The 17,108-nt window shown below is 45.8% G+C and overlaps 1 protein-coding gene across 1 annotated transcript in view; it reads left to right on the top strand.

Moving 5' to 3' along the window:
- LOC129383090 (uncharacterized) overlaps positions 1–13,608 on the top strand; it is a 46,908-nt gene extending 33,300 nt beyond the window's left edge. The window contains exons 3-5 of the mRNA XM_055067364.2: positions 8,921–9,040; positions 12,123–12,187; positions 13,222–13,608. Of these exons, the coding sequence (XP_054923339.1) occupies positions 8,921–9,040; positions 12,123–12,187; positions 13,222–13,318 (282 nt within the window). The 3' untranslated portion in view covers positions 13,319–13,608. The remainder of the gene's footprint in view (positions 1–8,920; positions 9,041–12,122; positions 12,188–13,221) is intronic.
- The last annotated feature ends 3,500 nt before the right edge of the window (positions 13,609–17,108 follow it).

Raw genomic sequence — 17,108 nt, 5'->3', positions numbered from 1 at the left:
TCTTAACTGTACTACACGCAGAGACAAAGAAACAGCGCGCGCATGCGATCCCATAGATGAGATGAATATATATATATATATATATATATATATATATATAGAAAACTATCAGTCATAGCACTCGTAGTATAGCCCTCTGGGCCGTTTCCTTTTTTTTTTTTTTTTTTTTCAAAAGTAGTCCTATTAGGGTTATTATAATTACACGAAGGTATTTCGCCCTCATCAGCAGCAGTCCTTGGTATAGTTATTCTGGCGGCTAGCTTCCCACGCTATGCGTGCCGCCATCGCACCTGGTTAAGCTTTTCCTAGACGCTAGAGTTAGGCTTTGTCCGCGCAACCTTGAGCGATCGGAAAGCGCGTTTCCCCCTCTTGGCCGGCGGAGAGGGGAGGCTTCGTTCCGGCCGCGAAGCTCTCCACATCTCTGTAAGGTGCCTTGTGGATGTCTCGAGCTGAAGATGCCCTCTCGGTGAGCGCATATTTCACCCCTCATCTTTTAAGAGGTTCAATACATACAAGCATTTGTCTAGCAAACCAGATTTTTTTTTCAATGGAATTTTCCACGTCTCAGTAATTTCTCTCGTCGTATTCGAGTGCTGATTGCCGTGTTATAGTTTGTTAACGAAGCTTTCCCTCAAGTCTAAATATTTTAAGGCAGTTTTCCTAGCCTCTAAAGCCGCTCGAGTTCGCTCTTCTCCTTGAGCGGCCATTTTTCCTAGAAAGTATGCCTTCCAACTACTCCGCCCTTAAACTGGCTCTCTCAACTACTACACGCAGAGACAAAGCAACAGCGCGCGCATTAGATCCCATAGATGAAATGAATATTTACAATTAGTATTAGGGTTATAATTATATTCGAGTGCTGATTGCCGTGCTATCGTTTGCTAACGAAGCTTTCCCTCAAGTCTAAATATTTTAAGGCAGTTTGTCGTGTGCGTATCATGGCTACGCACGCTTATATCGCATTCCGTTTCTCTACCACGGGTGCGCTTTAAAACCACGGCGCTGCAGTTTTTGCTTTTCTCTTCTTTCTTCTTCTCCGCCCTTAAACTGTCTCTCTTAACTGTACTACACGCAGAGACAGAGAAACAGCGCGCGCATTAGATCCCATAGATGAAATGAATATTTACAATTAGTATTAGGGTTATAATTATATTCGAGTGCTGATTGCTGTGCTATCGTTTGTTACCGAAGCTTTCCCTCAAGTCTAAATATTTTAAGGCAGTTTGTCGTGTGCGTATCATGGCTACGCACGCTTATATCGCTTTCCGTTTCTCTACCACGGGTGCGCTTTAAAACCACGGCGCTGCAGTTTTTGCTTTTCTCTTCTTTCTTCTTCTCCGCCCTTAAACTGGCTCTCTTAACTGTACTACACGCAGAGACAAAGAAACAGCGCGCGCATGCGATCCCATAGATGAGATGAATATATATATATATATATATATATATATATATATATATATATATATATATATATATAGAAAACTATCAGTCATAGCACTCGTAGTATAGCCCTCTGGGCCGTTTCCTTTTTTTTTTTTTTTTTTTTTTCAAAAGTAGTCCTATTAGGGTTATTATAATTACACGAAGGTATTTCGCCCTCATCAGCAGCAGTCCTTGGTATAGTTATTCTGGCGGCTAGCTTCCCACGCTATGCGTGCCGCCATCGCACCTGGTTAAGCTTTTCCTAGACGCTAGAGTTAGGCTTTGTCCGCGCAACCTTGAGCGATCGGAAAGCGCGTTTCCCCCTCTTGGCCGGCGGAGAGGGGAGGCTTCGTTCCGGCCGCGAAGCTCTCCACATCTCTGTAAGGTGCCTTGTGGATGTCTCGAGCTGAAGATGCCCTCTCGGTGAGCGCATATTTCACCCCTCATCTTTTAAGAGGTTCAATACATACAAGCATTTGTCTAGCAAACCAGATTTTTTTTTCAAGGGAATTTTCCACGTCTCAGTAATTTCTCTCGTCGTATTCGAGTGCTGATTGCCGTGTTATAGTTTGTTAACGAAGCTTTCCCTCAAGTCTAAATATTTTAAGGCAGTTTTCCTAGCCTCTAAAGCCGCTCGAGTTCGCTCTTCTCCTTGAGCGGCCATTTTTCCTAGAAAGTATGCCTTCCAACTACTCCGCCCTTAAACTGGCTCTCTCAACTACTACACGCAGAGACAAAGCAACAGCGCGCGCATTAGATCCCATAGATGAGATGAATATTTACAATTAGTATTAGGGTTATAATTATATTCGAGTGCTGATTGCCGTGCTATCGTTTGCTAACGAAGCTTTCCCTCAAGTCTAAATATTTTAAGGCAGTTTGTCGTGTGCGTATCATGGCTACGCACGCTTATATCGCATTCCGTTTCTCTACCACGGGTGCGCTTTAAAACCACGGCGCTGCAGTTTTTGCTTTTCTCTTCTTTCTTCTTCTCCGCCCTTAAACTGTCTCTCTTAACTGTACTACACGCAGAGACAGAGAAACAGCGCGCGCATTAGATCCCATAGATGAAATGAATATTTACAATTAGTATTAGGGTTATAATTATATTCGAGTGCTGATTGCTGTGCTATCGTTTGTTACCGAAGCTTTCCCTCAAGTCTAAATATTTTAAGGCAGTTTGTCGTGTGCGTATCATGGCTACGCACGCTTATATCGCTTTCCGTTTCTCTACCACGGGTGCGCTTTAAAACCACGGCGCTGCAGTTTTTGCTTTTCTCTTCTTTCTTCTTCTCCGCCCTTAAACTGGCTCTCTTAACTGTACTACACGCAGAGACAAAGAAACAGCGCGCGCATGCGATCCCATAGATGAGATGTATATATATATATATATATATAGAAAACTATCAGTCATAGCACTCGTAGTATAGCCCTCTGGGCCGTTTCCTTTTTTTTTTTTTTTTTTTCAAAAGTAGTCCTATTAGGGTTATTATAATTACACGAAGGTATTTCGCCCTCATCAGCAGCAGTCCTTGGTATAGTTATTCTGGCGGCTAGCTTCCCACGCTATGCGTGCCGCCATCGCACCTGGTTAAGCTTTTCCTAGACGCTAGAGTTAGGCTTTGTCCGCGCAACCTTGAGCGATCGGAAAGCGCGTTTCCCCCTCTTGGCCGGCGGAGAGGGGAGGCTTCGTTCCGGCCGCGAAGCTCTCCACATCTCTGTAAGGTGCCTTGTGGATGTCTCGAGCTGAAGATGCCCTCTCGGTGAGCGCATATTTCACCCCTCATCTTTTAAGAGGTTCAATACATACAAGCATTTGTCTAGCAAACCAGATTTTTTTTTCAAGGAAATTTTCCACGTCTCAATAATTTCTCTCGTCGTATTCGAGTTCTGATTGCCGTGTTATAGTTTGTCAACGAAGCTTTCCCTCAAGTCTAAATATTTTGAGGCAGTTTTCCTTGTCTCTAAAGCCGCTCGAGTTCGCTCTCCTCCTCGGGCAGCCATTTTTCCAAGAAAGTATGCCTTCCAACCACTCGGAATCGCGGACAACATGAGTCTCTTTCCACGGAAGTGTGAGGCTCGGAGCAGGAGCTGTGGCGCTTGAAAGTAGCCTGGGGCCTGACGAACCAACCGACTGAGCTATCTTTCCGGGCAACATCGAAGGGACACGAGTTCAAATCACCTGTTATGTTCCTTTTTTTTTTTTTTTCGCCCCTTTTTCTTTCTTTTTTTTTTCTTTCTTTTAATGTCTTTTCCTTTATTTTATGACTGTACGGGAACCCTCCTAAAAAAAAAAAAGAAAGAGAAAAAAAAAAAAAGATATATATCTTCAAATAGGTATGGCCTCACACTCACATGTGCAGGTCATAAATACCAGGTTCTCTAGCCGAGTGCCATCCATGCGGTATAACCGAGCTCAGATTGGTCCACCTTGACTGACCAAGTAGGGCACCACTGTAGGTTAAATGAGGCGTACAACTCCTGCGGGACCCGCCGTGGTTGCTCAGTGGTTATGGTGTTAGACTGCTGAGCACGAGGTCGCGGGATCGGACCCCGACCACGGCGGCCGCATGCGAAAACACCCGTGTACTTAGAATTAGGTGCACGTTAAAGAACCCCAGGTGGTCGAAATTTTCGGAGTCCTCCACTACGGCGTGCATAATCAGAAAGTGGTTTTGTCACGTAAAACCCCATAAATTAATTTTTAATTTAACTCCTACGGGGACGGTAGAGTATCCGTCTCCAGTGCAAGAGGACCGTGATTCAAATCCCGGTGCCGCGCTATTCTCCACCGGAAAATACAAAAAAAAAAAACCGAGTGTTGAGAAAATTGCACAAACAGGCCTGGAGTGCGGCCTGATCCCGGTGACCAGAACCGGTAACGCACTCTCTCACCAGAGCAGGATTGGCCACCCTGGTGCAGTACTTGGCCACAACCTCCTATATGAATACAACAATCGAACCCCGGCCCTCAGTCCCCAGCAGCCGCGAAGCAACTGACCACGGCGGCGGTCAGATCTGTGACGCTGCAGAGGGTGCTAAGAATACCTGGCTCCGGACAGGCCGCCATTGGAATCTGAACCTGGCAACGTTTAACGTTAGAACGCTATCTAGTGAGGCGAGTCTAGCAGTGTTATTGGAGGAATTAGAGGGTAGTAAATGGGATATAATAGGGCTCAGTGAGGTTAGGAGGACAAAAGAAGCATATACAGTGCTAAAAAGCGGGCATGTACTGTGTTACCGGGGCTTAGCGGAGAGACGAGAACTAGGAGTCGGATTCCTGATTAATAAGGAAATAGCTGGTAACATACAGGAATTCTATAGCATTAACGAGAGGGTGGCATGTCTTGTTGTGAAACTTAATAAGAGGTACAAAATGAAGGTTGTACAGGTCTACGCTCCTACATCTAGTCATGATGACCAGGAAGTCGAAAGCTTTTATGAAGATGTAGAAACCGCGATGGGTAAAGTCAAAACAAAATACACTATACTGATGGGCGACTTCAATGCCAGGGTAGGCAAGAAGCAGGCTGGAGACAAGTCAGTGGGGGAATATGGCATAGGCTCTAGGAATAGCAGAGGAGAATTATTAGTAGAGTTTGCAGAACAGAATAATATGCGTATAATGAATACCTTTTTCCGCAAGCGGGTTAGCCGAAAGTGGACGTGGAGGAGCCCGAATGGTGAGACTAGAAATGAAATCGACTTCATACTCTGCGCGAACCCTGGCATCATTCAGGATGTAGACGTGCTCGGCAAGGTACGCTGCAGTGACCACAGGATGGTAAGAACTCGAATTAGCCTAGACTTGAGGAGGGAACGAAAGAAACTGGTACACAAGAAGCCAATCAATGAGTTAGCGGTAAGAGGGAAACTAGAGGAATTCCGGATCAAACTACAGAACAGGTATTCGGCTTTAACTCAGGAAGAGGACCTTAGTGTTGAAGCAATGAACGACAATCTCATGGGCATCATCAAGGAGTGCGCAATAGAAGTCGGTGGTAACGCCGTTAGACAGGAAACCAGTAAGCTATCGCAGGAGACGAAAGATCTGATCAAGAAACGCCAATGTATGAAAGCCTCTAATCCTACAGCTAGAATAGAACTGGCAGAACTTTCTAAGTTAATCAACAAGCGTAAGACAGTGGACATCAGGAACTATAATATGGATAGAATTGAACAGGCTCTCAGGAACGGAGGAAGCCTAAAAACAGTGAAGAAGAAACTAGGAATAGGCAAGAATCAGACGTGTGCGTTAAGAGACAAAGCCGGCAATATCGTTACTAATATGGACGAGATAGTTCAAGTGGCTGAGGAGTTCTATAGAGATTTATACAGTACCAGTGGCACCCACGACGATAGTGGAAGAGAGAATAGCCTAGAGGAATTCGAAATCCCACAGGTAACGCCAGAAGAAGTAAAGAAAGCCTTAGGAGCTATGCAAAGGGGGAAGGCAGCTGGGGAGGATCAGGTAACAGCAGATTTGTTGAAGGATGGTGGTCAGATTGTTCTAGAGAAACTGGCCACCCTGTATACGCAATGCCTCATAACCTCGAGCGTACCGGAATCTTGGAAGAACGCTAACATAATCCTAATCCATAAGAAAGGGGACGCCAAAGACTTGAAAAATTATAGACCGATCAGCTTACTGTCCGTTGCCTACAAAGTATTTACTAAGGTAATCGCAAATAGAATCAGGAACACCTTAGACTTCTGTCAACCAAAGGACCAGGCAGGATTCCGTAAAGGCTACTCAACAATAGACCATATTCACACTATCAATCAAGTGATAGAGAAATGTGCAGAATATAACCAACCCTTATATATAGCTTTCATTGATTACGAGAAAGCGTTTGATTCAGTCGAAACCTCAGCAGTCATGGAGGCATTACGGAATCAGGGTGTAGATGAGCCATATGTAAAAATACTGGAAGATATCTATAGCGGCTCCACAGCCACCGTAGTCCTCCACAAAGAAAGCAACAAAATCCCTATAAAGAAAGGCGTCAGACAGGGAGATACGATATCTCCAATGCTATTCACAGCATGTTTACAGGAGGTATTCAGAGGCCTGGAGTGGGAAGAATTGGGGATAAAAGTTGATGGAGAATACCTTAGCAACTTGCGATTCGCTGATGATATTGCCTTGCTTAGTAACTCAGGAGACCAATTGCAATGCATGCTCACTGACCTGGAGAGGCAAAGCAGAAGGGTGGGTCTGAAAATTAATCTGCAGAAAACTAAAGTACTGTTTAACAGTCTCGGAAGAGAACAGCAGTTTACGATAGGTAGCAAAACACTGGAAGTGGTAAGGGAATACATCTACTTAGGGCAGGTAGTGACCACGGATCCGGATCATGAGACTGAAATAACCAGAAGAATAAGAATGGGTTGGGGTGCGTTTGGCAGGCATTCTCAAATCATGAACAGTAGGTTGCCACTATCCCTCAAAAGGAAAGTGTACAACAGCTGTGTGTTACCAGTACTCACATATGGGGCAGAAACCTGGAGGCTTACGAAAAGGGTTCTGCTGAAATTGAGAACGACGCAACGAGCTATGGAAAGAAGAATGATGGGTGTAACGTTAAGGGATAAGAAAAGAGCAGATTGGGTGAGGCAACAAACGCGGGTAAACGACATCTTAGTTGAAATCAAGAAAAAGAAATGGGCATGGGCCGGACATGTAATGAGGAGGGAAGATAACCGATGGTCACTAAGAGCTACGGACTGGATTCCAAGAGAAGGGAAGCGTAGCAGGGGGCGGCAGAAAGTTAGGTGGGCAGATGACATTAAGACGTTTGCAGGGACAACATGGCCACAATTAGTACATGACCGGGGTAGTTGGAGAAGTATGGGAGAGGCCTTTGCCCTGCAGTGGGCGTAACTAGGCTGATGATGATGATGATGATGAGGTACGCCTGCCACTTATCTTTTTCGTCTTCAAATTCCGGTAGCCTGTGTGCCATGGTCGGTGGTGGGCTCCTTCTGCTTGGCTTCCTTGCTGCAGCAGAATCCTCGTCGCCACTGTTACGTTCTACCGGCCAAAGGCCGGCGGCTACGCAATGAAATCCAGGCCGATTCGCAGAGCAAAAAGACGACGCTTTATTTCCAGCTCGGAAATATATATAGGATAGAAAAGAGAGAAAGAAGGAAAGAGGGATCATCGACGCATGCGCGGAGAGGCGCACCTGGCTCCGAATAGGTTATCTGCAGCACTAGCTAATTGTTCATCGGCAAAAGTGCGCTACACTGTGTTCCAAAAGGAGCCAGAGATCGAACATGGGAAGTTTAGGAAACATTTACTGAGCCAACGCTTCCCAAATAGGAAAAAAAGGAATGCTTTGATATCCTTGACGTCACACTTCCGTACCGGCGCTGGCGTCGCGGCGTTAAACTTAAACATGAAAATTTCAATGTTATTTTCTTTTCGAATAAACAACATATTCGTGAAATTACCGAGAACAGTTTTCAGCGAATACGTTATCAGTTAAAACTGGTTTGTAGTTCCTCTTTAACGCTCATTTGAGCCGAAACGGGAACGCCAGGTGACCGCATGAATGCAAACGCTTCGCAATAGGGGTGGCCTCCTTTTTTGTCTCTTCGTTCTTTATAACGTCTCTGGGGAGCAAATGCAGACATGGGGACTTGTTCTCTGTGGAAGAAAAAACGTGACGCTTCGAGCACGATGATGCATCCCCCCCAGCCACCCAAACTCCATAAAAGGCTGCGAAAGCTATGGGTAGCATTGGCCAGATCGAAAAGAGAACCAGCTGAATGGCTTCTCCATTTTGTCAACCTGTGATAATCGCCCTCTGTGCAACGCCGATTGAATGGATTCTTCACGAAAGGATCAGTAGCGCTCAATCGGCAAGCCTTGCTCCATTCTCTGGAACACATAGGCGGCTGTCGTCAGATTGGTTGACATGAGCACTATATCTCTAGGTGCTATAAAGAGTTCAGGAGGCGGACTACGGAACCTGGAGAGCTTGGCATGATAGATGTGAAACATAGACTTGAGTTGTTGTTGTTACTGTTGTTGTTGTTGTTGTATGTGCCTACGCATCCACAAATAAAGTTTGTGTAGATATACAAACCCACAGGCGACAATCCCAGATGTGTAATCACCGGAATATCAAGAAACTTCAAGACGTACTTGCAATGCAAATGTCGCATTTTTCGGTCTCTGCAGAAGCTTTTTTTTTTTTTTGCCAGCAAGCAGATTGAGCACGTCTTTCTGTCGATCTCATTTGCCGGCCAACATTTTAGGCTTAAATGGCGACACCACCGGTCGAATAGATGTATGCCCGAAAAGCTAGTGCAGTTGTACTTGAGCTTCCCTTATAGCAGCCCATGTAGTCAAAGTTTAACCGAAGACTTCCGCTGTGACACCACTCATATATTATTTCACAGTGCAGCTTGCACAGGCACTACTCCTCAACGTTTCAATAATTATTTTTGAATCTTCTTTTCTTCGCTCTGGCATTTCTGGATGACGCAGGCCTATCACAATCTCATCAGCAGGCTGAAAGGAAGGAGCAAGACTTCGGAAAATTTGTTACGTCTGAGCGACTCTGTTTTCATCGAGCCAGACCAGCTGTTCTTCGTGCTCTACGGATGGGTGAGAGGTTTGCTCTGTTTATACACCTAACATAAATCGACTAACTTCTTTAACATACTATATTCGTCAACGCATTATATATGTACGGGCATGTCGGGTTATATAAGGGGTGGAGAATAAGCCTACAAGTGTGTCGACCTATCTATGTGCAAATGCAGCACATATACTACGCGCACATGCATCATGTGGCCGTAGATGTTCATTCGCATTGGACAAATAACTATATCCCTTTCTATACACGTTGAATAGGCAGATTCTGCGCTTTGTTCTTCGTTCAGCCCGAGATTTACTCGAGGAGGTGCAAAATGCTGCAGAGCACGCAAGCTCAATATTACAGAGGGTAGCTGTTTAGGTTGTCTCATTACTGATTATATCTGATTACTTTTTGGAATGTGAACACGTCGCCATTCGCACTATATAACACACGCTGATAAAACAAAGAACACATGTCAGCCAAGGCAAGAACAATACCACGGAGGATGAGCATTCTACAAGCTAAGCCCACAGTTTGTGAAGTACCACACAATAAAATTAGTATTGTTAGCTGCGACATCGCCACTGATATCTCCAGCGCGGAGCATAGCTCCACATTATAGCATCACGGTGGCAAATGGTGAGCGCGCTCTACTGAAAGACTCAGACCAGGGCCTCCGAGATTCCCACTGAGGAGCAAGTCGCCGCGCCGGCAACGTTGGAGTCAATTTGACATTCCCGGGGTTTCATAAATTACGCCATTAATTTCACGATAGGATGCTCGCGTGTCGCGCGTGGCGGACCCGAGTCCGATTACTGTCCCGGGCCAGATAGCAATCATCATCATCAGCCTGGCTACGCCCACTACAGGGAAAAGGCCTCTCCCGTACTTCTCTAACTACCCCTGTCATGTGCTTCAACCATCCTTCAACAAATCTGCTGTTACCTTATACTTCTTTTTATTTGTCCTGCTAGCCTCACTGAGCCCTATCATATCCGATTTAACGCCGGCTAATTCCTCCAGTAGCACTGCTTACTAGATAACGTTCTAGCGTTGAACGTTGCCAGGTTCAGATTCCAATGGCGGCCTGTGCCGATCCAGAGATTCTTCGCACCCTCTGCGGCGTCGCAGGTCTGACCGCCGCCGTCGTCAGTTGCTTCGCAGCTGCTGGGGACTGAGGGCCGGGGTTTGATTGTTGTATTCATATAGGAGGTTGTGGCCAGGCACTGCACCAGGCTGGCCAATCCTACTCTGGTGAGGAAGTGCGTTACCGCTTCTGGTCACCGGGATCAGGCCGCACTCCAGGCCTGTTTATGCAATTTTATCAACACCTGGATTTTTTTTAATTCGGTGGAAAATTTCGCGGCACCGGGATTAGAACCACGGTCCTCTTGCCCGCGAGGCGGATGCTCTACCTCTACGCCATCGCTGAAGTGGGGTTAGTTTCGTGCGTGTAACCAGGCTGCAGCGCTCCACAAGACAATGTAACGCCGCCTGAACAGTTTACTTGGTGCAAAAGCGCCTAATCTAGCCGATTCCCACAACCTGCAACTGAAGTGCAGTACAGGTGGTGACGTAGCGCGTTTCCAAAAGCGCCCTCTTTCACCCCTTCCCGGGCGCTCTCGGTGTAGCATCAACACTTCGCTCGAGGACGTTCCGATCGTAACGCAGCGCGAGGCCACTGCGAAGCATTGCTTCCTCTTCGAGCCAAACTACACGTATGTCTGCCGGCGCGCGAAGGCTCGCGCCCGCACGTCTTGCGTTTTCCGCGTCTCGCGAGGAATGGCGGCTCGAACCTACGAGACGAGCGTCAGCGCGCGCGTCTATAGGCTCACTATTTTCGCCTTGGTGTTTGTGAGGCAGCCAGCAGAGCGCCGATATTTGTCTGGAGAAGATTATCGGTGCTCGTGCCGCGCATCGACGCGTACGATCTGTCGTGCACCATGTGCGCGCATGCGTGAGGCGCGTTGGCGCGAGCTCTCGCGCGGCGGCATGCGTACGCGTACTTTGGCCTTTAGACTCTCGGAACCAAGGTGCTTCAAATTCGACCCCTCTGGTGTAGGTTTGTTTGCTCGCTTCCCGTGATATTCCGAGTCATCGGTCATCTTCGAGAACCCACACCTTCTGCCAACCCCGTCCCCCCTTTTCGGCAAGATGCTATCTTCGTATAAAAATAAAGAAAAAGTCGCCCGCCCTTCCACATCCAGCTGAGTTTCGTAAATTTAAGCGAGTTTCTTATGTCTTTTTACTACTCGCTCCTCGGAAAAGCATGTTGTTTGTGACACGTGCAAGCTCATCTAGCGACGGCCTTCTGCAAATTGCACTACTGCAGTTAGGGAACTTAAAGCTGACAATGGCGAAGCCTCTTATATGAGAGCTGGAGGGGATGGGCCCACAAATAATTTATTGGGCTGAATCATCTCGCTTATTGGCGTAATAGTTCTGCAGAAACTCGCAAGGCGGAGAGAAATAATTAATTAAACGAAAATGAGACCTCCACCCAATCGTAGCAATTAGTCGTAGCAATCGTGGCAATCGTCCCGGTCCAGTACGAATTTTTCTTCAACTGCGAGGCTTTTCTTTCGGGGAACCCGTTTGGGTTTCCTTTGTAGCAATTGCTACGATTGGGTGGATGTCTCATTCTCGTTTAATTAATCATATCGCTTGTTAGTCAGCCCGGTATTTCTGTACGCTCGGTTGATAAACTTTTCTGTCTTCTGCGCAAACCTAGAAACATAGCCCGGTTTTACTTGAATGCCAATTGCGCACCCTAAGTGAATGATGACTGGCGAGCACGGTATTTACGTTTGCTCGTTTATTCTTAACGGTGCCGACCGTTGTCATGTTCCAAACGGCGAGACATTAGCCTCACACTCGGACCTGCTCACACAACAATTTTCAACGTGCCAGTTATCAAATCATGCACAAAGCGAACGAAATTAGTGATGCGGGTTTTTTCTCGTAACACGCTATTGAGTGGAAAAGCCGGCTTTGCCGAAGGGCCTTTGGTGAATCGAGCGACTGAAGACAGCTTTTGAGGTGCATGAGCCAGCGCCTTCTTCTCCGTGGAAGAAGAGACGTCTGACAGCGTTGTTTGCTTGTCTGCAGAGCCTTTGCAATGGAGACGGCGCGCCTGAGAGGAGCATCGCCCGTGAACGCCCAACTCGATGGAGGTGAGAGTCAGACCCTGTATTTCCTCACTACGCTGAATTTCGAAACGGTGTTGTCATTCAAATTATTTCTCTAGAGGTTAGCGAAGCGCATCTTATTCAGACTCCCGAAACAACTACATGGAACTTTCTCACAGGCGGCCGTGCAAACGCTATATAGGTGCGCAAGAGAGAGAGAGTGAACGTTAATGAGCACCAGCAGTTCAGTCGGCTGGGCCTAGGCCTCCCACGATGGGACGTCGAGGTCTTGCCTCTTCGCCGCTTCGTAGGCGAAGACTTTAGTTAGAAGGTGGAACTTTTCTTAACAGTTAGTCATAGCGTGAGACGTATTCACATTTCTACATCGAAGTATCAAGACTAAAAAATTGACGTGAAGAAACACAGGAGTAAAAGCGTATACGGGACACGTTTATGAAAACAACAGTTGGATAAGCACCCCACTGAGAAAACAGGCGCAAATGAAGATAAACGCGAAACGTATAAGGAGCTATACAATGTACTGAATGGAAGTTTAGGTCATTCGCATGTAAAAACTGCGGATCGTGAACATCTTCACGAGCATAGCATTTTGCTATAATTTCAACTCTAGTATAGTTCCGCAACGATAGGGATAATCATCAAGCCACCAAATCAACCATAAACAAAAAACGTTCGCACAATATTCAAGTAAGGAAGACACTATACAATGAGTATAGAAACTACGATCTACACACTTACAAAAATGAGCGCTCCATCCAAATGACTGGCCAAGTCATATGTGGAACACCGTTCTGAATATTTTGCAGAACAAGAATTCTCGTTCTAGGTAGGCGAGCGAAAAGGAAGTTTACAAATTCTCTGTTTACTCACTATAATCTGGGTACCGGGAACATAAGAGGATCGACAATGCTCATATCGCGAACAGACGCCACGCGAATGACACCAGAAAAGCCAATGCGGGTTAAGCCTCAAATTTCTAAGAAAGGGACACTAGTGGAATATGCCGACATGAATCTGATGCTATTCAGATTACAGATGCCTCTAACTCTCTTTTTCAGTATTCAACACCTTCTCGAGAACAACCGGGCATTTCAAAGTGCATTCCGCTGCCCTATGGTCGGCAACTCCACCGCATGTCTTGCGAGCTTTCTATGATGCCAAGACAGCCGAAGATCTCAAGTCCCAGAATACGAAATGGTTCGGCGATAAATGTTAACTGCTTGAATTTCATCAAATATACATTCATACTGTCACGTAACAGTTAATCGACGATTGTGGAGCAAGGCATAAAAGTAAAAGGCAGACGTAACTTTCTTTGTCGAGTTCGCTTGTCAGTTGCCTTTCGTGCTTCTTCATTAAATGATTTTGGCGAAACTTTAGCTATTAACATTTTGATACTATCTCGCCACCATGTTGTGTTATCCAACATCCCCTGAACAATAAAGACTCCTGAGCTACGAAATTTTCTGCGTCTTTTTAATGATGCTCGAACGAACTTTTTCATTCCCTGATGAACGAAAAAAATTCTTGGCCACGCCACTGGCAACACAAAATATGCTGCGATTTACGTACACCTCTAAATACATGGTTTTAATACAAGCGTTCCATGCAAGTTCATTGCATACACGTTCATTTAAAGTTAAACATTTCGACAGAATTGCCTGTCTGGTTGAAAAATTGATTAGGACTTTCAGGCTGACTCCAACCGATTTGATTGGAGTCAGTCTGAAAGTCCTATACAAGTTCATTGTATGTGTGGAGTTACGCAGCTGCTATTTTTCTGTGTAGGACTGAATATATAAACATATACGCTAGGAGTTATGTACTGTGCCTGCTTTTGTCATAAACAAGCGCAGACTATCTTAATAATAATAATAATAATAGTCTTTATTTCACCCATGAAGTGAAGGAGTGCGAGAAATAAGAACTAACAAGTCAGTTTGACTAGTTCCCAGCTCCCCAGAGTACAAAATACAAGAAACAGAACACTTTTGACATGGCAACATAAAAACCACAAACAAATAGTAATAGTAATGCAGCAATAACTTGTCCACAACAGTGAGAATAAGTAACTCTAGAAATAAAATGTTTGTTAACTGCGTCATATACCAATGTTAAAGGAAACGTACAAACATGAAAAAACTGCAAGTGAAAAGCCCTACATAATGAAGGAAAAGACGAAAATAAAATGGTACACATTTGTGTAGTATGAAACAGTACATTGGTACTTTGCAACGCGTATAGCGTACACTCGCCCACAAAACATTGCGGAGCGCGCGAGCGCGCGGAGAAACAGCTCCGTAATATTACACGAGTTTTAGAATAGGGTCCCAATAGTTTGGGGCCCCGAAGAGCTTTGCGGGTGTTAGCGTTGGGGCCCGCAGGAGTGAAGAGCTTTAGAATAGGGCTTTGCGTTTGCGGACAGCGTCTTGCGCTGACAGTGCCACTACGGCGCCAAAGAAAAGCTATTAGAAATAATTAAATAAAATACACCATTTTATGATGGGAATACTAATTTTGACTTGCATGTGTTCGCGTTTAATTACAATTCAGAGGTTATTCTCTAAGCAGCAAACAATTAGTTGCGCTTAGTTTTGAGCAAACCAACTTTACGTGCCTTCACCAGCCATGCTTATCCGTGTTAGGCCTACGAGCCATAAAATCCACAATCGAACTCGGAATCAGCGGCGTCTAATGAATCAATCTTCATAACACACGCTAGTTGAGAGAAAGCGATAACCGCAGTCACTTCTCCTAGCTTGCGAACTTCACGTGTTACCACGAATCGAACCCGGTTTTTTCGCTAGGTTAGAGCCGTCGCTTCGATGGGTGCTGCCATGTTTTCTGACGCAAAGCTTTTGGGGCCGCTATTTGGGCTCCCGCTAAATCGGTGAAATAGCGTTCCCAACGCAAAACCCAAACGCAGTTCGCGTCTCGCGCATGCGCAGTGGCTTCGACATTATTTCTTTGCGGCCCCAAAACGTTTGGGGCCCCTATTCTAAAACTTTCTACTATTTGTAGATGTAAAATTACACAGCTATTCTTTTTCTGTATGGAAATATTGAAAAAATAACACCTGGCAACTAACGCCTGCAGAATCTGTGCAAGTATGTCATTGCCGACTTAACGCCGTAAGCTAAAATCTAGAAGGGGTACGTACATTACATTGTGAGAATAAGCTGCACAGTTAGGACGCTGTAACGTCAATATGGGGCGCTATAACGTAGAGCTATTCCAAACTTTTCTATTCCAATTCTGCAATCAGCCCTCCGCGATTGGTCAAAAGCTTTTTGAACCACCCCCACTTCGTGTCTATCACGCGACGTCATGAAAACCGCGATAGCTCCCCATCTGATATTAGGCGTACGCACTGATTTTACATCTTTGGACCAAACAAAAAAAAATAGTTATTTCTGATTCGACGCCTTTTAGCCATTAACCCTCGGCTGTTGGTCAAAAGGCTTCGGGTTGCACTCACTTGACCTGCCTGTCACGCGACGTCACAAAACAGCGAAAACTCACTACGTCAAAGTGACGTGTACGGGTTAAAGAGGCATTAATATGCCGAACAAAATTGAATTTTTTTCTGAATAGCTGCAGGCTGCCCCGTTCCGAAAGGAATAAAAGATGACTGTCGCCGATCGCTCATGCACTGGCTACTCGCACCTGTGGGAGAGTACGGGTTTATTTACGTACAATAAACCTTTTTGCGTGGTCGCGTAACGTTTTCGAACACTTTCGGCACGTTTACGATCTCGCTTAGCCAACGTTCCTTTGCTGAGGATCCTTTTTAGCGGCATTCTTAACATTCCGTTGCATGCCGCCGCTATTTTCGACCAGCCACCTCAAGCAAAATAAGGGAAAGCAGACCCATCGCAGACGCCGGCACCACCCTCTTCATCCGGTTATCGATTTTCAGTGCACTGGCTCGACCCCATCGAATCGCTCTCCCTTTCAGCCTGCCCCTCGCCTCTTGTCAGCCAATTAGATAAGACAAGCCGCTCACTGTAGGAAATATCCGTTTTTAAAGCAAACAAAAGTGACCTCCTATAAGCGAGGAGAGCATTTAATTAGTGTGTGCAGGCAACCCTGCTGGTCACCGCCCGATGCTTGCGTCGGCGGTTACGCAAATTTGACGTCAGGAGATTGAAATAAAAACATATTGGAATAGTTTTACATTATAGGGCCCATGCTCAGTCTATTTCTATTCTATTTCCGTCGTTAGCCCTCCGCGATTGGTCAAACATATTTGAGGCCACGCCCAGTTTGCCTGTCAGTCACGAGATGCCACGAAAACCAAGAAAACGTCCCATCTCAAGAATACGCGTACATATTAATTATGCATGATTATGCCAAACAAAAGAAAAATATTACTTTCCCACACTACGCTGTTGTCGGCATTACCCTTCCGCGATTGGTGAAAATATATGCAGGCCCCGCACAGTCTGTCGCGTGACATTAAAAAAAAACGCGGAGACTCATCGCGTGACTGACATATACGCACTAAAGATGCATTATAGTATGCCCTACAAAACTGAACTGTTTGTTTTCTTCCTTTCTTTCTTTTGGTGAGTGAAAGCTGATAGCCGGGGACTGCCCCGCTCAGAAAGAAATAGAAGATGGCTGTCCATTGATCGCTTTGGCACTGGCTACTCGACACTGCCGGCGGGCCTTGATTTGTTTGCGTATAAAAACGACAGTGACAGCGCCGAGTCCGTTCGGTAACTATATGACATCGCTCTGCCAAATCTTCACTTGAGCATGCGTTTTTGCGGCATTTCTTGGGCCCCATCGCAAGCCGCCGCAATCGTCGACAAGGCACGGCAAGCCAAGCAAAGGGGAACGGGCCAATCGGAGACACCGGCACCACTCTCCCTCACGGGATTATGCACATTCACTGCTCTGACTCGGCCCCATCGAAACCCTTCCCTGTTGTGCGCGCCCC

This window comes from Dermacentor andersoni, chromosome 3 (assembly GCF_023375885.2).
Source record: "Dermacentor andersoni chromosome 3, qqDerAnde1_hic_scaffold, whole genome shotgun sequence".
Taxonomy (NCBI): domain Eukaryota; kingdom Metazoa; phylum Arthropoda; class Arachnida; order Ixodida; family Ixodidae; genus Dermacentor; species Dermacentor andersoni.
The sequence above is the reverse complement of the archived record's forward strand: the minus strand, read 5'-3'. Positions and strand labels throughout refer to the sequence as shown.